The sequence below is a fragment of the Prionailurus bengalensis genome, chromosome E3 (assembly GCF_016509475.1).
Source record: "Prionailurus bengalensis isolate Pbe53 chromosome E3, Fcat_Pben_1.1_paternal_pri, whole genome shotgun sequence".
Classification (NCBI taxonomy): domain Eukaryota; kingdom Metazoa; phylum Chordata; class Mammalia; order Carnivora; family Felidae; genus Prionailurus; species Prionailurus bengalensis.
In genome coordinates, this window is record NC_057357.1 from 39,388,769 (window position 1) to 39,412,380 (window position 23,612).

Consider the following 23,612-nt stretch of genomic DNA (forward strand, 5'->3'; position numbering starts at 1 on the left):
CCTTGGGCCTTAAGAAACTACGCTTCCCGAAGTGGCCTCGGCGCCTGCGCAAAGCGCCGCGGGACGTACTACGGTTCCCGGCGGGCCCTGCGACGCGCGCGGGTGCGTGCTGACGCGCTTCGGCGGTCGTGCTGACGTGCAGCGCGGCCCAGGCGGGGTGCGAGTGGCGCAGTCGGAGCCCGCTGCGGCCCCTGAGGAAGCGACGAGGCGTCTGTGTCGGCTGAGGCAGGCGGACCGGCGAGGCGAGGCGGCAGCTCCTGGCCCCGAGGGACTCGGGAGCGTGAGCAGCGGCAGCACCTCTCCCCCTCGGAGGCGGCGGGCGGAGGCGGCGGCGGCGGCGGCGGCGGGTGAGAGGGTGAGGGAGCGCGCGAGCCGGGTGGGGGAGGGGCGGCGGCCCCGGCGCGAGGCCAAAGCGCGCGGAGAACGGTCCAGGCCGCCGCGCGCACGCGCGCTCGCCGCCCCTAGCTCACGCGGACGCCCTCGCTCGCCCGCCTCCCCTCCCCCTTCCCTTCGGTTCCCGTCGCGCGCGGGCTTTTACCTGCCTTCCCCTCCCCCATGGCAACGGCCCGCGCCGCCGAGGGCTCTCGGGCTCGCGCGCGCTCGCGACGAGCAGGGGGGAGCGCGCGCCTCGGCTTCTCGCCACCCCCACGCGTGCGGCCGAGGAGGGCCTCCCGCAGCTACCCCTTTCGACATTTTCTCGGCGGGGAGGCGGCGGCGGCGGCGGCGGCCGTGGCCGTGGCGCGTTCCTGGGGCCCTCCCCCCGAGCCTCTCAGGCCTTCGGCTTCTCCGTCCCTCCCGGGGGCCTGCGGGCCGGCGCGGAGCCTCCCAGACTCCCGGGCGCCGCGCAGCCCCCTCCCCCACCCCTCAAGGCCGAAAATAGGCCTTGGCCGCCCAGCCGGCGCAGGGGAGGCCTGGAACCGGGTGCCCTGGAGACGTAGGTAGTTCGCGCCCGGTGCTGGCGGCCTTGAAGCGGTAGGGAGACGCAAGCGCTACGGCTTGTCTTGTTTTGTTTTAGCGTAAAGGTGACGTGCTCGGCCCAGGTATGCGAGGGAGTGTAGGTGCCCCCCCGGCCCCCCACTCCTTCATTGTCTTCTCCCAAGTTAAAGCTTCGCGGGGCCGGTGGAGCGCTGCCTGGGGAAGGAAACGCCGGGCTCCGCTTCAGGCTTTAATCTGGCCCCCGTCTCTTCTGAGCCTTCGTGTCCACTCCCGCTGGGCTAAGATGTCGTCTGGCCCCAGAATTCAAAACGAGCGTTTCGTTGTCTTTTCTCTTAAGTGTGTGAGTTTCGGTCTTTTCTTGAACCGGTACGTGAAATTGTTCTGGGTTCGGTGGCGTTGGCCCAGCTCCCGAATCAGCTCATCGCTGAGCTTGCTGGGCTGGCCCGTGTCCGTTTTTCCCGCACGCCCACCGCCTCTCTTCTGGTGCGTTTCGTCTCGTGAGTGTTTTCCGTCTTGAATTGAGGATTGTCTTGTCTCTCTTTGTCTGGCGTCGTGATAAATTGCCCAGTAAAAGGAAAAATGTTTTTGTCTTGCAGTCGATTTTTGCTTTGTGATTTTCATCTTGGATAACTTTTGTGTTCTCACAGTCTGTGGACCCTAGTTGAGAATGTTTGTTTTACGAAGTTAGCTGTTTCGGGCGACTTCTGTGTGTGTTGATGTTCCCCCTTGGCTTTTTCCTTTTAGTGTTCTGAGCGCTGCCTCAGATGCTGTGGGCTGCTTGGGGGGACGGGGGAGGGGGAGGACTTGTTTTTTAAAGTTCTCCAATTAGTTGTGACTTAATGCCCTTTCTTGAGCAGCTGCTGGTTTGCCCTCTTAAGGGAGTGGGAGGACTTTTGTGTGAGGTGGTATGGAAGTGTGGGTGAATGGTTAGGCTGAAGAATTAATTGCACGCTGGAAGCATTCTGCAAGGAAGGCAGAAACTAGGGTGGGGTTTAGAGAGGCAAAGAAGGACCTAGGTTTAGAGTGGGGAGGATTGGTATTTGAGAAAATGAAAGTGTTGGAAGGTAAAGAAACTCATTTCTTGTGCTGTAACGAAAATTTTCATTTTTTTGTGCATTTTTACTTGCTTTTCCTAGATTGAGCTTCATTTGTCACTCCTGTACCTTAGTGTGGTTTTCTGATTTTTCAGTCCTCTGGAGTCTGCTCCTGGGGTTGCCCCTTTAGAGTTGGGGGATAGAGGTACAAGCGGTTCTGGAATTGGGGCAATTTTCCTCCCATTCTCAGTCTCCCCGTACTTAAAATTTTGTTTTACTATATCCTTCAGGTACTCATATGCTGTTTCTTCTGGAATTTTAAAAACGTAGGCTTCCTTTGTATCCGTGTTTATCTACTTTTGCTTATTTTTCACTAATCTCTTCACTTGTTCCTTGGGGTTTTTGAGGGGGGTAGTTTTCCCTCACATATTTGTGCTCTGTGAAGCTGTCGCGGACGAGATGAGATGGAGGAAGAAATAATGTATATGTAGTAGGAGAAAAGAATAAGAAATGTGTAGCTAAGAAATCTAACCAGAAAAATCGAGGGGGTTGAGGGCTTTTCAGAGCCATGCTGGGGTTGGGACAGGTCGAGAGGATAGAACCTTGGTGTAGGAGGCACGAAGAGAACATGGGAGAGATGAGGCAGGTCTGGAAGAGAAACACAAGATAACAGGGAATTGGTAGGGAAAGTTGACAGTTTTGCCTTAGTGAAGGGCTATGAAGGGGGGGGGGTGTTCTGAGTAAGTTTAGGGCAAGGAATGTGGAAGAGGGCAATGGGAACGGTCGGAGCGGAGGAGGTTTGATCAGAGCATTGAGCTGTAAACAGGTGATGTTTAAGGGGAGCTAATGAGACTTGGGTGAGCTGCCGAATACGTGAGAAATCCTATTGGGAAGGAAATTAAAGGAGCAAGATATCAGGCAAGGTAGTTGATAGCTTATAAATATTTGAAATCAGGGAAATGGTCTCTCCTCGGGGAGGTAAAGTACAAGAAGATTATGTAGCCAAGGTTCTTGTGTTTCTGATATGCATGCTGGCTTTTATTCTTGAGTGTGAGGCTGCATGGGACTCTTGGTTTATGTCAGAAACCAACCAGTCCACGTGTTGAGATACGTAGGGGTTGTTTAGTCTGTTTTGCGTTTGTGACGTGGTAGTCTGAAATTCTTGGGTCAGTTCTGAAAAGGATCTTTGGATTTGGACTGTGGGCCCGTAGGTACCACAGATTTGTGGTAGTGGTGGTCGTGCCCTGTTTGGGGGCCTCAGTCAGTCGGTTGCCAGATGTCGGAAAGTAGATTAGTGGGTGGAGACATTGGTGCTTATGGGAGCCAAATGAGAATAAAGAGTGTGGAAAAATTCGAGAGAAATAGGTTTCTTATTTTCTTAGGGTGGAACAAGAACATCGAGGTGCAAACAGAAATGGAAGTGGCTCTTGGCCTTTGAGGGAAAAGGCTGTAAGAGCTGGGGTAGGATTGAGTGGAAAGAAAGTATGGGAAGGGGAAGGGAAGGAAGGGTTTTTGTTAGAAGACCAGGAGGATGGTGCAGATAAAGGAGTTTAGTGTGGAGCTTCCTGTTGAAATAGGGGTGAAGAACAGGGATTTGGGTGGTGGCAAGTGGTTAGTTTGGGGTCAGGGCCCTGACCCGTGTTTCCCCGCTCCCCCCCAGGAGCGGTGGTGCCCCCCCGGGCACGGGGCCATGTACAACGGGATCGGGCTGCCGACGCCCCGGGGCAGCGGCACCAACGGCTACGTCCAGCGCAACCTGTCCCTGGTGCGAGGCCGCCGGGGTGAGCGGCCTGACTACAAGGGAGAGGAGGAACTGCGGCGCCTGGAGGCTGCCCTGGTGAAGCGGCCTAATCCTGACATCCTGGACCACGAGCGCAAGCGGCGCGTGGAGCTGCGATGCCTCGAGCTGGAGGAGATGATGGAAGAGCAGGGGTGAGGGGAGGGCTGGGGGAGAGCCAAGCACTGAGCGAGTGCAGAGCTGGGGGAATTAGGTGGGATGTAGGGAGTTGAGGGCTTGTTGAAGAGGCCTGGAGAGGAGTTGCAGGAGGGGAGGAGGTAAAGGAGCTAGCAGATTGAGAGGAGTTAAGGGACAGCTCAAGGTGGGAGATGAGGAAAGTCTGTACCAAGAGAAAGCCTGAGGGAATTTGAATTATTAGGATGAAGACACTTGGGGAAAGAGGGAAGCCATTGAAAAACAAAAAGGTGCTTTAAGGGGAGAGGTGGGAAAGCAGGTACCAGGCAAGAAAAGAGCTGGAGTAGAAGCTGACAGGTGTTGTCATTGGTAGAGAAGAGGAAGGTAAATGGATTTAAGGATTGAGGCCTTGGAAGGTAGTGAAGGCAAGAAAACAGCAATTGAAATACTAATCTGGATAAGAGGGGATCATGGGTTGGGTAGGGAAGTGAAATTTTGGAAAAGGAGTACAGTGAGAAAACCTTTTAGAGCAGTGGTTTTCAAACTTCAGCAGTGGCACCCTTTTTATACAACGCACTTTACTTTGGAATCTCCGGAAATACCTGTTGTTGAAGTCGAGGAGGAGCACCTGGAACTTTGCCTGCTTAGCTTTCCTCTTTTAGCCCCTGGAGTTTAGCCTGTTTAAAATCCACTGTTCTAGAGGCTATAGTAAATGGAGGGAAGAAAGAACAGTGAAAGATCAGAAAGATTTAAGAGAAGGGCCCTTTGGGTGACAGTGAGTGAAAAGTTTTATGTGTGCATGGAAAGGGAAGGGATCCTCCTGGGAATAAGGAAAACTTTAACTTGGGACTGGGTTAAGTGCCTAGTCTGGCTTTAACCTTGAAGGGATTTGTTCTTCAGGTACGAGGAACAGCAAATTCAGGAAAAAGTGGCTACCTTTCGACTCATGTTGCTGGAGAAGGATGTGAACCCTGGGGGAAAGGAAGAGACCCCAGGGCAGAGGCCAGCGTGAGTGTTTTCACTGTCTCTTATTTCCTCTGGACTGCACTGCTTCTGCTGTTTTCTCTTCTTCAACTTCCTCTCTGCTCTTTCTCCCAACTTCTTCCCAGTCTCATTTGCCTGCCTCCGGTGGTGTGAGCAACCCTGATCTTTTCTCTTCCCTTCTAACCATTGCTTTTTTCCCCCCAGGGTAACTGAGACTCACCAGTTGGCAGAACTGAATGAGAAAAAGAATGAGCGACTCCGTGCTGCCTTTGGTATCAGTGATTCCTATGTAGATGGCAGCTCTTTTGATCCTCAGCGTCGCGCTCGAGAAGCTAAACAACCAGCTCCAGAGCCTCCCAAACCTTACAGGTACTCAAGGTCAAGAAAGCATGTCAGCTGCTTTTCTTCTAAGCGCTCTGCTCTATTTAGGGATGAGGGGGACTGTTCCTTCCCAAAGTGTTCAGATTTTGTGGTTTTGAAGTTGAAATGTCTGAGAAAATTCATCTTAGCACTCATCCTGCTTCTTTTCATCTTCCTCCAGCCTTGTCCGGGAGTCCAGCAGTTCTCGCTCACCAACCCCAAAGCAAAAGAAGAAGAAAAAGAAGAAAGATAGAGGACGGTAAGTTAGTTGGGATGTCACTTTAATAAGCAGAGGACCGGTCTTGTTGTCTCCCCCCTCCCCCCTTTTCTGGAAATAGAAAATTCTTTTGGGAAGCAGGAGAGAGTTGCGAGATACATCAGGGAAGAGGGAGTTACCATTCAGATTTCAGTCACGGGAAGGAATGTATTAAGTTTATTCACTGGGGAAGGTTTGATTCTGCAGCTTTGCCAACTAAGAACTAACTAAGCAACGTCTTAAATTACTGGGCTTTTCGTTTTGAGGTTTGTTGCTTTGTGGAAGAGGTATTTCTGCTTCCTGGAGAGTAATAAGTCCTGGGCTTAGGTCTGAGACATTGGTGATGTTTGTGTTTGTTGATTTAGAAGCCTTTTTGGGGGGTGGATTGTAAGTGGGGGGGGTCAGAGAAGGAACCCAGTAGAATGACTTTGTTTCTGAACCCATCTTTAGCAGGTCAGAGAGCAGCTCTCCTCGACGAGAGAGGAAGAAGAGTTCTAAGAAGAAGAAGCACAGGTATGAGGTGGGAGTACATGAAGTGACTGGAGAGGTTTGAGGAGTCCAGGCATAGGTATTGGTTTATGCGTTGTTTTCCCCCCCTCCCCTCCAACAGGTCAGAATCTGAATCCAAAAAACGGAAGCATAGGTAAGAGCTCCTCGGGACATTGGGGACATAGTGACATGGAACGGTGAGCCCGTCTGGCCTTGCCTGTTCTGTAGGGGTTTCTTAGAGTAAAGCTCAGTTCCTTGATCTTCTGTCAATAGTTCTGTACTTTTTTTATTTCATTTTGGATTTTTTTAAGATGATTATTTTGAATTTCCGTTGTCAGGTCTCCCACTCCAAAGAGCAAACGTAAATCTAAGGACAAGAAGCGGAAGCGGTGAGTGAGTTTGTGTGAATTGGAGGGTAATTTGCTTATTAGGCAGTAGGTTAGGTGAAGTCTACCTGGCGGGGTAAAGGGGAGAATCAATTGTGTCCTTGACTGATGGTGGAAGGTTGAGGGACCGACGAGGAAAATCCAGTGTAAGCGTAATAGCACCCTGAGCTGTGGTGGTGGCCTTCCTTCAGGTCTCGTAGTACAACACCAGCCCCCAAGAGCCGCCGGGCCCACCGTTCAACGTCTGCTGACTCTGCTTCCTCTTCTGATACTTCCCGCAGTCGGTAAGGGGTGGTCCAGGAGGAAGGGAGGGAGAGGGACTTGTGGGTTAATCAATTTAATATTTATTGAGCGCCCACGGTGTGCTAGGCGCTGCACAGACCATTCGGAAGACACGGTCCCTGCCCTCTAGGAGCTGACAGGCTAAAGCAACAGGATGGACAGACATATACATTTCCCCTTCTCTTTTTTTTGTTTTTGTTTTTGTTTTTGTTTATTTTGTTATTTTTTGTTTTGTTCTGATGTATATGGACTGCCAGAATAGGGGGGGTGGTGGTTTGTTCGTGGTGTCTGGGGGAGGAAGGAATCCTTACCCTGGCTTCCTTAATCGGGGAAGGCTTCCTGAAGGAGGTGGGCTCAGAGGTGAGTTGTGAATGAAGTGGGTAGGGAATGGGCAGGGTGGAGGGTTTGGGGAGGTTGGGGGAGGTGGATAAAGGGGTAGAGGGAGAACGCTTTTGGGGACTGTTGGGAAGAAAAGGACCAAAGTGAAGTGGACTTGAATTTCCATGAGTGACTTGAGTCTTGTGTGTAAGAGAAGGCTTCTTGGAAGAGGGTTTGTATAGTCAGGAAAGGTGGATGGGAGCTGGGAGGGGGTTCCCTCTTCTCCCCTGAGCTGATTTCTTTCCTCTCCCCTGCCCTCAATTACCTTCCTCAGGTCTCGAAGTGCGGCAGCAAAGACGCATACAATTACCTTGACTGGGCGAAGTCCTTCCCCTGTTTCAGGGCGTCGAGGGGAGGGAGATGCACCTTCTAAGGAACAAGGTACCACCAACACAGGGCAGCCTAGCAGCCCAGAGCCCTCTACAAAGCAGCCTAGCAGTCCTCATGAGGACAAAGACAAAGACAAGGAGGTAGGTTATGTCTTGAGTTAATGCATGTTTTTGGGTTGGAGGGTTAGGATGGGTGTTTGAAGTGAAGGAGGGAAGTAAACTGGTTTAAAGAAGTGAATTCGGTTCTTTTCGTAATGCACTTTTCATTTTATTAAGGTCTTTTCTGCATGTGCAAATTCTATAGAGTTAACATTTTCAAACTTCGCCGGTTATTTGTGGGTTTTACGTCACTGTCCTGTTTATGCTTTTACATTCAATTTGAGAAAAGTATTTTTAAATCATTTTTAGCATTTTGAGGTTTGTCTATAGAGTTTATTTTGTTAAATGCTGGTTGTAGCTAACTAAAAGTTGTCAACCCACTGGATTGCTGCCTGCAGTTTGAAAACACTACTCTGGAATGGTCTTTTCAGTACTTGTCATTTTATGGTTGCTATTCTGATCGAAGCCCTAATCGTGATGTTTTACTGCTTTAGGTATTACAGTGTAATTGCTCTTCGTTAAACGCTTAGCTTTTCAGTCCCGTTTTCTGTGTCCTCCAGAGTTACTTTTCTAAAGTACAAGTTGGATTACTTCAAAAACTTAATTTCTGTTTTAATTTCATTTATTTGTCTTATATTTAAAGCTTTTCAAACTTGGTTTCGTTTTCTTTTTCTGTACTTATCTGTAGTTCTATTTACATAAATCAGATTCGCAAATCTTTGCCTTTGCACGATAATCTTAGTGTTTTTCAAGGGTGAAGTCAGATGCCTCACGCTTCGGGAAACTGCTTTGTTTTTCCGTTTAGTAAAAGTATGCACTTTTTTTCTGTTGCCGTGGTATTTTGTTAGGGTTATGGTAAAACATAGTGTGTTGTTTGTGTTGTTTTTTTTTCTAGGTTATGAGACTTAAAGTGCTAAGATAGCCTGTTCATGTTGTCCCAATTGTCTTTTTATGTGATCTTTTGTTAATGACTACCTGTGGTGAGGTAAAGGACCAGTTGGTGTTGTAATGGGGTGTGTAGAGGAAAAATTTCATTGGCGAGGATGTTAGGCTCTTATGGGTGATAGGAAGTTTTGGTGTTTAGGTTGATGGGAACTTTTGGTGCTTATGTTCCTATCCGTGCTTTCTTTTCCACTCTTAGAAATCTGCAATTCGACCTAGCCCCTCTCCGGAAAGGAGCAGCGCAGGCCCAGAACCACCTGCTCCCACTCCGCTCCTTGCTGAGCAACATGGCGGCTCCCCACAACCCCTTGCAACAACCACCTTAAGTCAGGAGCCAGTGAACCCCCCATCTGAGGCTTCCCCAACCCGGGGCCGTTCACCACCTAAGTCTCCTGAGAAACCTCCCCAGTCGTCTTCAGAGAGCTGCCCACCATCCCCTCAACCTACCAAAGTTTCTCGACATGCCAGCTCTTCCCCTGAAAGTCCTAAACCTGCACCAGCTCCTGGGTCCCGCCGAGAGATTTCTTCTTCTCCCGCATCCAAGAGTCGCTCACATGGCCGAGCAAAGCGGGATAAGTCACATTCTCATACCCCTTCTCGAAGAGTGGGGAGGTCCCGTAGCCCTACCACCACTAAGAGGGGGCGATCTCGGTCTCGAACCCCTACCAAAAGAGGTCATTCTAGGTCCCGGTCCCCTCAGTGGCGTAGGTCCCGGTCTGCACAGAGGTGGGGACGGTCCAGAAGCCCCCAGCGACGTGGTCGCTCTAGGTCTCCTCAGCGACCAGGCTGGTCTAGAAGCAGAAATACCCAGAGAAGAGGCAGGTCTAGATCAGCAAGGCGAGGCAGGTCTCATTCTAGGTCCCCAGCTGCTAGGGGCAGATCTCGTTCTAGAACGCCAGCCCGCCGGGCTAGATCTCGCTCTAGAACACCTGCCAGGCGGAGATCACGATCCAGAACACCTGCCAGGCGTAGGTCCCGCTCTAGGACACCAGCCCGGAGAGGCAGGTCTCGCTCTAGGACACCTGCTAGGCGCAGATCTAGGACCCGATCGCCAGTACGACGGAGGTCTCGTAGCAGATCACCGGCCAGGAGAAGTGGCAGGTCACGCTCTAGAACTCCAGCCAGACGTCGGTCACGCTCTAGAACACCAGCCAGGAGAGGGAGATCTCGGTCTAGGACACCGGCAAGACGAGGACGATCTCGGTCTAGGACACCCGTAAGACGAGGACGATCTCGGTCTAGGACACCAGCAAGACGAAGATCTCGTAGTAGAAGTCTTGTTAGACGAGGAAGATCTCATTCTAGAACACCACAAAGAAGAGGCAGGTCTGGTTCGTCATCAGAGCGGAAGAACAAATCCAGAGCATCACAGAGGAGGAGCAGGTCCAACTCAAGCCCAGAAATGAAAAAATCTCGAGTTTCTTCAAGACGGAGCAGGTCTCTCTCTTCACCGCGGTCCAAAGCAAAATCTCGCTTGTCTTTGAGGCGAAGCCTTTCGGGATCCTCTCCGTGTCCTAAACAAAAATCTCGGACACCACCAAGGCGCAGTCGCTCTGGATCATCCCAGCCGAAAGCTAAATCTAGAACACCACCAAGGCGAAGTCGTTCTGGTTCTTCTCCTCCTTCTAACCAGAAATCTAAAACACCTTCAAGACAGAGTTGTTCCAGTTCATCTCCTCAACCTAAAGTGAAGTCTGGAACACCACCAAGGCAAGGGTCTGTAACAAGTCCCCAGGCAAATGAACAGTCTGCGACACCACAAATACAGAGCCGTTCAGAATCATCACCTGACCCTGAGGTGAAATCTATGACCCCTTCAAGACATAGCTGCTCTGGGTCCTCTCCTCCTAGAGTGAAATCTAGCACCCCTCCAAGAGGGAGCCGCTCTGGATCGTCCTCTCCACAGCCCAAAGTGAAGGCACTAATGTCGCCAGTCCACAGTCATTCTGGCTCCTCTTCTCCGAGTCCTAGTAGGGTAACCTCTAAAACACCGCCAAGGCAAAGCAGATCAGAGTCTCCTTGCTCCAAGATGGAATCTAGATTGTTGCAAAGACACAGCCGTTCTAGGTCCTCTTCACCAGATACCAAAGTGAAACCTGGAACACCACCAAGACAAAGTCACTCAGGGTCTACTTCACCATGCCCTAAAGTTAAGCCCCAAACTCCATCAGGGCACAGTCTTTGTGGATCTAAGTCCCCATGTTCCCAAGAGAAGTCTAAAGACTTACCAGCACAAAGTTCTGGATCCTTCTCTCTCTGTCCAGGAGTAAAGTCTACCACACCACCAGGAGAAATGTATTTTGTCTCCTCTTCTCTGCAACAGAAAGGACAATCACAGACTTCACCAGACCCTAGATCTGATACTTCAAGTCCAGACATGAAACGGAGTCACTCTGAGTCTCCGTCTCTGCAGAGCAAATCTCACACACCTCTTAAGGGTGGCCGGTCCAGGTCCTCATCTCCAATCACTGAGCTGACCCCCAGATCTCCAACAAGACCAGACAGAAGTGAATTGTCAAGTCCTAGGCTAAAATCTGGAATGTCTCCTGAGCAGAGCAAGTCTCAGTCTGACTCTTTCCCATATCCTGCCATGGACTCTAAATCTCTTTTGGGGCAGAGTAGATTGGAGCCTTTTGAGCCAAAAGAGAAAACAGGCTTACTCCTTCAGGAAGATATTACTGTGTCATCTCCTGGACCAAGAGACAAATCTAGTCCTTTCCCAGTGCAGGATAAATCTGAGTCCTCACCAGTACTCAGAGAGACACCTAAAACCCCATCAAGGGAAAGAGGTGGTGTTGGGTCATCCCCAGATACAAAAGACCAAAGTATGTCAGCCAAGCCAAGCCAAGATGAGGAATTAATGGAGGTCGAGAAATCTGAAGAATCCTCAAACCAGGTCCTCTCTCATTTGTCTCCAGAACTTAAAGAAATGGCTGGAGGTAATTTTGAATCCTCACCTGAAATAGAAGAAAGACCTGTGTCTTTGACTCTTGACCAAAGCCAGTCACAGACTTCTTTGGAAGCAGAAGTCCCTGCAGTGGCCTCAACTTGGAGTGGGCCACATTTTTCTCCAGAGCATAAAGAGCTGTCTAATTCCTCCCCGAGGGAGAATAGCTTTGGATCACCTTTAGAATTTAGAAACTCAGGCCCTGTTGCAGAAATGAATGCTGGATTTTCTCCTGAGGTTAAAGAAGATTTGAATGGATCTTTTCCTAATCAGCTGGAGACAGATCCATTTGTAGACATGAAAGAACAATCCACAAGGTCCTCCAGACGCAGCAGTTCTGAGTTATCGCCAGATGCAGTGGAAAAAGCAGGAATGTCTTCAAATCAGAGTGTTTCTTCACCAGTGCTCGATGCTGTACCCAGAACACCATCGAGGGAAAGAAGTAGCTCTGCATCTCCTGAACTGAAAGACGGTTTACCCAGAACCCCCTCAAGGAGAAGCAGGTCTGGGTCTTCTCCAGGACTGAGAGATGGGTCTGGGACTCCCTCGAGGCACAGCTTATCTGGGTCCTCTCCTGGAATGAAAGATATACCTAGAACACCGTCTAGGGGGAGAAGTGAATGTGATTCTTCTCCAGAACCAAAAGCTTTGCCCCAGACTCCTAGGCCAAGGAGTCGTTCTCCATCATCTCCAGAGCTCAACAACAAGTGTCTTACCCCCCAGAGAGAACGAAGTGGGTCAGAGTCGTCAGTTGAACAGAAGACCATGGCTAGGACTCCTCTTGGACAGAGAAGTCGATCTGGGTCTTCTCAAGAACTTGATGGCAAGCCCAGTGCATCCCCTCAAGAAAGAAGTGAATCAGACTCTTCTCCAGATTCCAAAGCTAAGACACGAGTACCACTTAGAGAAAGGAGTCGGTCTGGGTCGTCTCCAGAGGTTGACAGCAAAGCCCGACCTTCTCCTCGCCGTAGTAGGTCTGGCTCATCCCCTGAAGTTAAAGATAAGCTGAGAGTGGCACCCAGGGCACAGAGCGGTTCTGATTCTTCTCCTGAACCCAAGGCTCCTGCCCTTCGAGCTCTTCCCAGACGAAGCAGGTCCGGTTCATCAAGCAAAGGCAGAGGCCCTTCTCCTGACGGAAGCAGCAGTTCAGAGTCCTCTCCAGAACACCCACCCAAATCGAGAACTGCTAGAAGAAGCTCTAGGTCATCACCAGAGCCCAAGACCAAGTCCCGCACTCCACCTCGCCGTCGCAGCTCTAGATCGTCTCCTGAGCTGACTAGGAAGGCCAGGCTGTCTCGTAGAAGCCGCTCTGCATCGTCCTCACCAGAGACCCGTTCTAGAACCCCCCCGAGACGTCGAAGAAGTCCTTCAGTGTCTTCCCCAGAGCCAGCTGAAAAGTCAAGATCTTCACGCCGGCGGCGCTCAGCTTCATCCCCCCGTGCTAAGACAACTTCAAGGAGAGGCCGTTCTCCTTCACCAAAGCCTCGTGGGCTTCAGAGATCCCGTTCCCGCTCAAGGAGAGAGAAAACCAGAACAACTCGACGTCGAGATAGGTCTGGATCTTCCCAGTCAACTTCGCGGAGAAGACAGCGGAGCCGGTCGAGGTCTCGGGTCACTCGTCGGCGGAGGGGAGGCTCTGGTTACCACTCAAGGTCACCTGCCCGGCAGGAGAGTTCCCGAACTTCTTCCCGACGCCGAAGAGGCCGTTCTCGGACACCCCCAGCCAGTCGGAAGCGGTCCCGCTCTCGTACATCACCAGCTCCATGGAAACGCTCCCGGTCTCGGGCCTCTCCAGCCACTCACCGGCGGTCCAGGTCCAGAACACCTTTGGTCAGCCGCCGTAGGTCCAGGTCTCGAACTTCACCAGTCAGTCGGAGACGATCACGGTCCAGGACATCAGTGACTCGACGAAGATCTCGATCCAGAGCATCGCCAGTGAGTCGAAGGCGATCCAGGTCTAGAACACCACCAGTAACCCGCCGTCGTTCAAGATCCAGAACCCCAACACGCCGGCGCTCCCGTTCTAGAACTCCACCGGTGACTCGAAGAAGGTCCAGATCTAGGACTCCACCAGTGACCAGGAGGCGATCTCGAAGCAGAACTTCCCCTATCGCTCGCAGAAGATCGAGATCCAGAACGTCTCCAGTCACCCGTAGGAGATCTCGATCTCGCACATCTCCGGTAACTCGAAGGAGGTCCCGCTCTCGAACCTCTCCGGTGACACGCCGCCGATCTCGGTCCCGAACACCTCCTGCTATACGGCGTCGCTCTAGATCTCGGACCCCATTGTTGCCACGCAAGCGTTCTCGAAGTCGCTCTCCCCTTGCTATCCGTCGCCGTTCCAGATCCCGTACTCCACGAACAACTCGGGGCAAACGGTCCTTAACGAGATCTCCTCCCGCCATCCGAAGACGTTCTGCATCTGGAAGTAGTTCTGATCGCTCACGTTCTGCTACTCCTCCGGCAACGAGAAATCATTCTGGTTCTCGGACCCCTCCAGTAGCGCTCAATAGCTCCAGAATGAGCTGTTTCAGTCGTCCTAGCATGTCACCAACTCCTCTGGACCGCTGTCGATCACCTGGAATGCTGGAACCCCTTGGCAGCTCTAGAACACCTATGTCTGTCCTGCAGCAAGCTGGTGGCTCCATGATGGATGGTCCAGGTCCCCGAATTCCTGATCACCCGAGAACATCTGTGCCAGAAAATCACGCACAGTCTAGAATCGCACTTGCCCTGACAGCCATCAGTCTTGGCACTGCTCGGCCACCTCCATCCATGTCTGCTGCTGGCCTTGCTGCAAGAATGTCCCAGGTCCCAGCTCCAGTGCCTCTCATGAGTCTCAGAACGGCCCCAGCTGCCAGTCTTGCCAGCAGGATTCCTGCAGCTTCTGCAGCAGCGATGAATCTGGCCGGTGCCAGGACACCTGCCATACCAACAGCAGTGAACCTGGCTGACTCCAGAACGCCAGCTGCGGCAGCAGCCATGAACTTGGCCAGCCCCAGAACAGCAGTGGCACCTTCTGCTGTGAACCTCGCTGACCCTCGCACCCCTACAGCCCCAGCTGTGAATCTAGCAGGAGCCAGAACCCCGGCTGCCTTGGCAGCTCTGAGTCTCACCGGCTCTGGCACTCCCCCGACCGCTGCAAACTATCCCTCCAGCTCCAGAACAGCCCAGGCTGCAGCCCCTGCAAACCTGGTGGGTCCTAGATCTGCACATGCTACAGCTCCTGTGAATATTGCCAGCTCCAGAACCCCTCCAGCCATGGCACCTGCAAGCCTCACCAGTGCTAGAATGGCTCCAGCCTTGTCTGGTGCAAACCTTACCAGCCCCCGGGTGCCCCTCACTGCTTACGAACGTGTTAGTGGTAGAACCTCACCGCCACTTCTTGACCGAGCCAGATCCAGAACCCCACCAGGAGGCCCAGGCTCCAGAACCCCACCATCTGCCCTCAGCCAGTCTAGAATGACCTCTGAGCGGGCTCCCTCTCCTACTTCTAGAATGGTTCAGGCTTCCTCCCAGTGTGTTCTTCCTCCAGCTCAGGATCGACCTAGGTCCCCTGTGCCATCTGCTTTTTCTGACCAGTCCCGAGCTTTGCTTGCCCAGACCACCCCTGTAGCAGGGTCTCAGTCCCTCTCCTCTGGGACGGTGGCAAAGACCACGTCCTCTGCTGGTGACCACAACGGCATGCTCTCTGGTCCTGTCCCTGGGGTGTCCCACCCTGAGGGTGGGGAAACACCAGCCTCCACGGGGGCCCAGCAGCCTTCTGCATTGGCCACCCTGCAGCCGGCAAAGGAGCGGCGGAGTTCCTCCTCCTCCTCCTCATCCAGCTCCTCCTCTTCATCCTCGTCATCGTCCTCTTCCTCCTCCTCTTCCTCCGGTTCCAGTTCTAGCGACTCGGAGGGCTCTAGCCTTCCTGCTCAACCTGAGGTAGCGCTGAAGAGGTGAGGGGGCTTGACTTGCAGAACCGTTGGGTGGGGCCGGTTTGGGGGGGGGGGGGGGGAGGGAGAAGTTCTGTCCAGAGGCTCTTGGCTCTTTGAAAGAGGTATGGGACCTTGACCCTTAAGCTGGGGTAGAAGAGAATGCTGGGGTGGGGGCACCGGGGGGAGGAATGGGACAGGTAAAAGTCTCCTAAGGTTCATTCTCTAGAGGATAATGATAAGTTTTCCGTCTCTACAGAGGACAGAACTAGAGGAAATGGACTTAATTTTACAGCAGGAGGGATGGCAGTTAGACCTCAAGAGGAACTCCCTGGGCTGGAAGGATCTTCAGAGGTCATCCCATCCTTCTCCCTGCCTCCAGGCAGGACGGCCCCTCCCCCAGCCAACCCGCTCGCAGGGGCCTCCCCAAGCCGCGGCTCTCCCGGGAAGGAGACCGCCCAGCTCGGCTTCCACACCTGAGCCCAGGGGCCTTAGTCCTCCTCCATCAGGGACATTCTTGAGGTTTAGCCTTGATCCCTTGTGCTGCGGGCCCGGCCTGTTGCTTGTGTTAGCAGAGGTCGGGGCGTCTCGGGCCACTGCTCTCCAGAGAATGCGCTAGCCGGCTCTCAGCTCCGAGGGCTCCTGGGGCCTTTCTCCGGCACCCCTCCCCCACTGCCGTTCCTCCAGGCCAAGGAAGGTAGGGTCGGGGCTGGGGCGGCGTGTCTCCTCCTGACGCTCTGCTTCTCCCACAGGGTCCCCAGCCCCACCCCAGCCCCCAAGGAGGCTGTTCGAGAGGGACGTCCTCCGGAGCCGACCCCGGCCAAGCGGAAGAGGCGCTCCAGTAGCTCCAGTTCCAGCTCCTCCTCCTCCTCTTCCTCCTCCTCCTCCTCTTCCTCCTCCTCTTCTTCCTCCTCCTCCTCCTCCTCCTCTTCCTCCTCCTCTTCCTCCTCTACTTCTTCATCCCCCTCCCCCGCTAAGCCTGGCCCTCAGGCCTTGCCCAAACCTGCAAGCCCCAAGAAGCCACCCCCCGGCGAGCGGAGGTGAGTGCGGCCTTGCCGGAGCCGGAAGGGGCGGGGTGTGACCCTGGGCGTGAGATCCCTGCCGGGAGTCTCTGGTGGACTGTGGTGTCTGGTTGTGTGGGAGGAGTTGGGCTCTCTCCCTACCACCTGTGCTGTGCCCTGTTCCGGCAAAGGGTCCAAGTGTGGGTGCTCCAATCAGAATTGTGGAGTCCTAGGTTCGTTCCTCTCCCTTCCCCTGACATGCAGCCTGTTTCCTGCTCCCACGTCCCAGGGATTCTAGATTTTAAATCTCCCCGTTGCTCCCGCCAGGGCTCTGGTCTGGCCACCGTCATCTTCTCCCGACTCTGTCCACAGCCTCTTCCCTGTCTCCCTGCCTCCACGCCATTCTCTTCCACACGTAGCCAGAGGGATCTTTCTAAAACGCACATCTGGTTACTTCCCTCCACTCCACAAATCCTTCCGGGACGCCCTGTGGCCTGCAGGATAAAGCCCCACCTCTGCGGGAATGGCGTGTGAGGCTCTTCACCAACTGGCCTTGCCTGCCCTGTGTTCTCCTCTCCTGCCCGCCCCCACACATGCCCTGTGCTCCAGCCATACCCAGCGCCTTGCAGTCTAAGGAGAACCCCATGCCTTTGGACATGCTGTTCCTTCTGCCTGGAATTCCCTTGTCCGCCTGGTGAACTCCTCGTTCTGCAAGACTCCGCTCAAACAGCACCTTCGAGAAGACTACCCTTCCCCCCCTTTCCCCGCCCTGTGTCCCTTCCCCCCGGGTCCCCAGACCCACGTATATCGGTCCTTGTGGGGCTGCTTCCCATACACGGGGCCGAGCGGGCCTCCCTTGGCCTCCCTTCACCACCAGACTGAGCCCCTCCAAGGGCAGGGACTGTCTTTCTCTTTGCATCCCCCGCTGCACCCCGTGCCCTGCCCAGTGGGGCACTCGGTGGATGGTGTGCGGGCGGATGGGTGAGTGAGCAGACAAAGGTGGGTCTGAGGCTGGCCCTGTGTGGTATGAGGTCTGGTGGTCAGGACCTGGGGGGTGGTCCTGAGTGCCGGCTGGTGGGTTTGGAAGAGCGTGGTGCTATGGGAACTTCCTCTGCTCCCTAGGTCCCGTAGTCCCCGGAAGCCAATAGATTCCCTCCGAGATTCTCGGTCCCTCAGCTATTCGCCTGCGGAGCGCCGCCGCCCTTCGCCTCAGCCCTCGCCACGGGACCAGCAGAGGTAAGGCCTCCCGTCAGTGGCCAGCCTGGTCACCACCACTCTGAGCGGCTTTGAGGCTCGAAGTTGCCAGAGGTTGGTGTTGCCTTGGACGTGGGCTGACTGTCCTCTGTTGTTGCAGTAGCAGTGAGCGGGGTTCCCGCAGAGGCCAGCGTGGGGACAGCCGCTCCCCTGGCCACAAGCGCAGGAGGGAGACACCCAGCCCCCGCCCCGTGCGGCACCGCTCGTCCAGGTGCGTCCTTGTCAAGCTCTTGTGCCTGGGGACCTCTGGGGCTGGCTGGGGCCTAGGCACTGATCTCTGTCTCCTCTGTTTCAGGTCTCCTTGAATCTCTGTGGGGGGAATCCCACCACACCCCAAGTTCTGGAGCTGCAGGGAGTGCCCCCTTTACCCAGCAGTGGGGAGGGGTCCTTGTCTGCCCCCCACCCCCGAACCCTGGCAGCCTCCTGGGGGAGGACTCTTCCTCCTTCCCGCCCCCCCCCTTTTTCTTTGTTCCTGTGAAATGTTAATCTCTGTGAGTTTTTCCTGGTTCACGTTTTGGGAGTTTTGGGGTGGGTGGGAATGAGAATGGGAGTTGTGGGAGGGGAGGATACAGTTGGGGACACCCTGGTCTTGAGTTAGAAAGGGCTGGGAGGCGTCAGTGCCCCCCTGTAACCCTAAGTTCTGGGGGGAGTTGGAACTTGGGAACTTGTGTGAGGTGTTCCTGGAAGCAAGGGGCAGGAGTTGAAATTAGTTGGCCCCTACTGTCCCCCAAGTGAGGTTGTGGCCCCTCCCCCAACTTTTCTTCACGTTTCTTAAAGGCATTTTGGTTTTTTAAAATCTGTACAGCAAGAGCAACTTTTTCTGTCAAATAAAAATGAGAAATGCAGGAATTGGGTCTGTAGATTATTTATTAGGGGTGGAAGGTGGAGAGTGAGCAGTCTTTCCACTTTGAATGCCCCCCCCCACCAAAGCCCTAGAGGACGCAGATAAGGTGGCTGGCTGTAGGTGATGGGTTCCCCGTGGAACCACACTGGCTCTGGCTGACATTTTGGCCTCTGCCCCTCAGCCCCGAGGCTGCGCCAGAGCCTGAGCGAGCCTGCTTGCTGGAAGTCCTAGAAGGAACCCCTGTCCCCAGGCTGAGAAGGCTGGCCTGGGGCTCTGGGTTCCTCCCGGTTCTCTGCCCACAGCCGGAGGGGCAGGCTCGAGTGGGTGTGACAGCAGGGACCCAAGGAGCTTGGGGGTCGGTCCCACAGCCACGGCCAGCCTCGCATGTACACAGGGCTGAGGGGGAACCTTGCAGGGGAGCAGACCCCGTCCCAGGGAAGGTGATGCCTGAGTCAGGAGAGGGTGCGCAGAAAAAGGCAGCAACAAGGCAGATGCCCAAATCTCTTTTATTGGGGGGGGGGGGGGGCACCGGGGGCGGGCCAGGAGCCCTCTCACTGCACTGCTTGTTCATTGGCGCTGCTTCCTGAGTCCTGTGGCTTCATCACATCAGGCAGCTCGGGCGGACTGGAGAAGGGCTCGATCCGCAGGGCCTCGAAAGCGTCATCTGGTGGACAGGGGAGTGGTGGGGAGAGCTGGAGGAAGCAGCCACCCGGCTTCTGGGGGACCTCCGAACCAATTCCCACCTCTGCAAAGTGAGTCTCCCTCGTCCTGGCCGGCCTAACTGCCTGGACTCTGTGATCCTACTGGGATGCCTCCCACCCCTACCAGCAACCTGACCCCCTCCATCTAGCCCAGCCATCCCTGGGGTCCTCCTCACCCTGTGCCCCTAAGGGTGAGCCTGTGGGCTGGCCTGTGTCCACCTACTTGTCTCCCCTCAATCAGCCCCAACTCACTGTTCCATTCACACCTCCTCTACACCAAGCACTGATTTTTAAGCTTAAGCCAGCCCGTTCTTTCCCTGCCTCAAACCTTCCAACGGCATCCCGTCATACTCTGAATAAAATCTCAAGTCGTCGCATTTGTCTGTCTCTTGTGTTCCCGTATCAAGCTCTTCCTTCCTGTTTTAGGAGCTTCACATTTGCTGGCCCCTAGCCTGCCATCCAGATCAACCCCAACATCACCTCAGAAAACTTCCCCAGCCCTTCTATAAAAACGGTCCCCGCAGCCCAATGCCTGTGTGTTGCTTCAGGAGCATTCACCTGCCACCAGCCACAAACAGTCCTGTTCCCTTTGACCAGATGCTTTCCCCCAACTAGAGAACAGCGGCTGCAGAAGGGCTCCCGTCTTGTTTCTGCTGTCACCTCAGCGCAGAGCAAACAAGTCCCGTTTTGTAACTTCTCTCCTGCACTTTCTTCTAACAAGGACGTTATTCTCTCCACCTGGCTCAGGGTTCTTAACTTGTTAGGCCCCTCGGGAAAGCCGGCCAAGCCTAGCAACGGACACCTTGGGAGAGTGGGTATATGACCATCTCTGGTAGTGACCAGAGATGCTCAACCCCTTGGAGTGCACAGCACCATTCCGAATTCTCCAGCCCCAAACATCAGCAGTGCTGAAGACACCCGGCCCAGCGTAGCAACGAACTACCCCCCTCAAGCCGTAAGTCTGCAGTGACAGACAATTCTTGCTTTCGTCACCTGTCCCATTTTTTGGAAATGGTCTGGATGATGCTATTCAACACTCCTTTCCCTCACTGAGTAGCCAGTTGGAAAGAATCGTCTTGTCATCACAAGAACTAAACGAGGACACAACTACGCACCCACAAGTGTACTTCTACAACAAAAGTAGTCCGTGGGAGAAGCAAAGAACAGCCGCTTCAGTCCATACTGTTTACTCTGTCAAGACAACGATCCCCTGCCTGAGGAGGGGGTGCCACCCAGGGTCTAGGCACCCCCACATTCAATGCCATAAACTAGAGTCGGGGCCGGGGGGACACTCCCTCTGTTGTGATTTTTCTATCAAAAAATAGGTCTATCAACATCTTCCAAGAGTGTCTGCAAGCCTACACAAAAATGCCTTTGTTCAGTAAGAGAAGGGCTGCTACTTCCAGAAGGCAGTCCAGCCTTGGCTTCAGAAGCAGAATGGGAGAGGTCTGGACCAGCCCTGTACCTGCCTCAACATCGCTGTGAGGGTCAGAGGGAACCCACAGAAAGGCCCCTAAGACTCCCATCTGCTAAGCACTCACAGGCCAAGGCCTGTGGTGCATGGGGGCTCAGGCTGCCTATGAGACTGGCCTATGTGTCGCACCCCTCTACGGAGACAGGAGCTCCAGTCGGCAGGGTGGCGGGGGGGCATGAAGCAGCCACCCAAGGACATGGCTGCTGAGGCCTGGCACAGGGATCCTTACGAAACTGGCAAGTGGCACACTGCTGGACTCCCTCTGCACCCCTTGCTAGTTTTCTCACAAGAAGCCAAAAAAATAATTACTTATCAACAAAGTTTACCCAGCCATCCACACAGCCCCAGGTACACAGTCGTGAAAACATACCACGTAGAACTTTCGTTCATGTTTCCAAAGACAAAGAATAAAATTCAAACCTCTCTTGGGGCAAGGAGGTATACTGGAGGGGAGTGAGCCACTCCCTCAGGTTTCTGAACATCAGGCAGGAGGTGATGTGGTCGATCACAAAGCACAGTCTCTGGGGCAGGCAGGGGCTAGACACGAACTCTGGATCTGGCAGTCCCAGCAAGCGACCTAACCTCCCTGGGCTCAGTTACTCAACCTGAAAGTGGGCACAAGTGTGGCATGCACAGAGATGCTGGGGGTCTAAGTGATGTCCTACAAAGATCCTGGCAGTCAGCATCTGAATCTTGACAGCCGGCAAGCCCCAGTGTCCACGTCTCCAAAGTGAGGATAGCAGTGCTTACCTCGCAGGCTAAGGAGTGTTAATGGAACGGAGATAAAATGCAGAGCAGACGGCCCAATACTCAGACCTCTGTAAACATGACTAGGGATAGACATTAGAATCCCCCGCGAAGTAGACAATTTCTACAAGCGTCTCGTTTTTTGTTTTGTTTTTTTTTTTCCCTTTGTGGAGAAACACACACACTATCACAAGATACCACCTACACTTTGTGGACTGGGGAACACAATGCCCTGGAGGCGGGGAGGAGCCAAGAGCAGGCTCCCCAGCGACCCCTTGGTCTGTTCCACCCTGCCTGACAGCCCCACTCACCTGCCCGGAAGGCCAGCCCCACGGTGGCTGGGGCCTGCGGCCGTGCCGTCTGACTGGTGAAGCCGCACTCTCCCAGTGTCTTGCCATCATCCAGAAGTTGGTCATCCTGGGGAGAGAGGTGGGCGAGGTGTTACAAGAGACCCCAGGACGGGCAAGTCCCAGAGACTTCCCTGGATGTCAGGATTCAGGGAAGACAGACCCAAATACGGGCCAGGACCACCCAAGTGTGTCAAACACAGTTTCCAGGGCTACGCCCAAGACTTTCCAAATCCGAACCTCCCAGGGTTAGGGCTCTGGAATCTTTTTTTTTTTTTTCACCCCAAACTGCAGGAAAATCTAATTTCAAGAGTCAGTGACGCAGTCTGTCCACAGTCTGCCTGATTTGAATCCCAGCTCTGCCACCTGAGACAAAGCGTTTCATCTTTTTGATGTGAAGTTTAGCTGTAAGATGGGAATTACTGAAATTCCCACCTTGTAGGGCAGCCAGGAGGTTTCACTGAACGAAAGACACACAGAAAGCACGGAACACAGTATGTGAAGAAGCACAGGCAGCAGGGAGAAAAGTCTGGAGTGAAAGGCCAGCTTCCTCCTTTCCAGCCAGAATCTCATCAACGCACTTAGGTGGGGGACCCCATGCTGCGGGGCACCTGAATCAGGGACCAATACAACGCATTCCCCCAACGAGAACCCCAAGCCACCGGAGCTGAATAATTCTGCAGCTGGTTTCTAAAGGGGGTGGGGAGGAGGGGCTTTTAGAGCATCCGCAGAAAGCTGGGAAGTAATACAGTGGTTGGGCGAGGACTTTACTCATCGTGACACCCTCCAACTGTCTGTAATAAGGACAGGAGATGAAGGGGTGCGATTCTGATGGGCCTGCGGAGGATTAAGGGCAACGGAGTTCAAATCCGACCTTGGGCTAAGTGGCCGCCTCCCCAGCCTCAGTTTCCTGGACGCACAGCAGGGCTGTCAGGAGCCCGCGCGCCCCCGAGGCCGCCCTGCGCCCCCGAGGCCGCCTCGCCTCCACGCGGGGGAGTTCCGGCCACTGTTGACAACAACGACGCGGCCGCCGCGCAGCGCCAGCCCGGCCCCCGCCCAAAGCCCGCCCGCGGCCGCACCTTGTACAGTCGCTGCTCGTCGGGCGGCCGCTTGAGGATGCCCTCGACGATGCGCTTCAGCTCGAACACGGTGCTCGACTCCTTGGCGTCCGTGAAGATGGTGGTCTTGTGGCGCCTGATCATGAGGAACACGTCCTGGGGGGCGGAGGGCCGGCGTGAACACAGAGCCCAGTCCTCCCCACCCCCCGCCCCACGCGGCCCGCCGCCCCCGCCGCCCTCGCCGCCCTCGCCGCCCCCGGCCCGGCGCCCCCGTCGCCCCCGCCGGCCCCGGCCCGGCGCCCCTCCCCCCGCGCCCGCTCACCATCGCGGCGGCTGCCTGTCCCCCCCTCGACGCGCCGGCGCGGCCGCGCTCCGCCCCGTTCCCGGCAACCCGCGCGCCCGCCCCATCGTGCCTCGCGCCCGGCCGCCCCGCCCAGCGGCCGCCATTTTAAGTGATGCGCCGGCGGCTCGGTCAGACCGCGCGTCCGGCCGCCATCTCGGCGCCGTGGCGTGGAGAGTGGGGCAGAGGCCTGAAGCGGCAGGTAGTGGCGCCATCTTGGGAGTGGCAAGGCCGAGGCGCCCCTGTCGCAGTCAGGGAGCAGTCTGGGCGCAGGCTCAGCCCTCTTTGGGGGACGTTGGGGAAAGACTTGGCGAGCGTAGCGTATCCCCCCATCCCAGGAATAGTCAGTGACTGTTGTGCATCCTGGTCATCGGGGCGGCAGGACTTTTGCGTCTCAGCGCGACCTGGGCTGCCGTGTGAGGGCGAGCGCCTCCTGCCGTCCATCCTGAGGGGGTGATAATTCTGGACCTTCCGGCTACCTCCATGGGTGGGCTGTCCCCATTTTCCCCGCCCAGCCTGGGCCGGGCTTTTGTGGCCTGTAAGGACCCCAGGAAGCTGCTCCCTGGGTTAGGGAGGGGCCCGGCGAACTTCCGGG

At 54.8% G+C, this 23,612-nt stretch overlaps 2 protein-coding genes across 10 annotated transcripts; one reads left to right on the forward strand and one right to left on the reverse strand.

Moving 5' to 3' along the window:
* Positions 1 to 116: 116 nt before the first annotated feature.
* SRRM2 (serine/arginine repetitive matrix 2) lies at positions 117 to 18,355 on the forward strand. 9 transcript variants are annotated; one of them, XM_043560838.1, is made up of 15 exons: positions 117 to 347; positions 3,631 to 3,902; positions 4,783 to 4,890; positions 5,071 to 5,235; positions 5,408 to 5,485; positions 5,933 to 5,995; positions 6,093 to 6,125; positions 6,310 to 6,360; positions 6,549 to 6,641; positions 7,292 to 7,487; positions 8,587 to 15,275; positions 16,004 to 16,291; positions 17,375 to 17,488; positions 17,607 to 17,717; positions 17,802 to 18,355. In XM_043560838.1, exons 2-15 carry the CDS (start codon positions 3,661 to 3,663, stop codon positions 17,809 to 17,811), a joined length of 8,241 nt encoding a protein of 2,746 aa, XP_043416773.1. In that variant the 5' UTR covers positions 117 to 347; positions 3,631 to 3,660; the 3' UTR covers positions 17,812 to 18,355. The 9 variants fall into 9 exon arrangements, with proteins under 9 accessions (XP_043416773.1, XP_043416775.1, XP_043416776.1 ...); XM_043560840.1 differs by having other exon boundaries at positions 17,610 to 17,717; XM_043560841.1 differs by having other exon boundaries at positions 5,936 to 5,995.
* On the reverse strand, positions 18,356 to 23,081 carry ELOB (elongin B). Its single transcript, XM_043560848.1, has 4 exons — positions 23,000 to 23,081; positions 22,699 to 22,833; positions 21,584 to 21,689; positions 18,356 to 19,014 (listed from the first exon to the last, which is right to left on the reverse strand). Exons 1-4 carry the CDS (start codon positions 23,000 to 23,002, stop codon positions 18,902 to 18,904), a joined length of 357 nt encoding a protein of 118 aa, XP_043416783.1. The 5' UTR covers positions 23,003 to 23,081; the 3' UTR covers positions 18,356 to 18,901.
* Positions 23,082 to 23,612: the final 531 nt, after the last annotated feature.

Coding starts and splice junctions, on each gene's coding strand:
- SRRM2 (XM_043560838.1), top strand. CDS start 3,661: ATGTACAACGGGATCGGGCTGCCGACGCCCCGGGGCAGCGGCACCAAC. Junction 6,361..6,548: donor AAGGACAAGAAGCGGAAGCG/GTGAGTGAGTTT, acceptor GCCTTCCTTCAG/GTCTCGTAGTACAACACCAG. Junction 6,642..7,291: donor TCTGATACTTCCCGCAGTCG/GTAAGGGGTGGT, acceptor TACCTTCCTCAG/GTCTCGAAGTGCGGCAGCAA.
- ELOB (XM_043560848.1), bottom strand. Junction 21,690..22,698: donor ACGAGCAGCGACTGTACAAG/GTGCGGCCGCGG, acceptor CTCTCTCCCCAG/GATGACCAACTTCTGGATGA. Junction 19,015..21,583: donor GGGGCTGGCCTTCCGGGCAG/GTGAGTGGGGCT, acceptor CCTGTCCACCAG/ATGACGCTTTCGAGGCCCTG.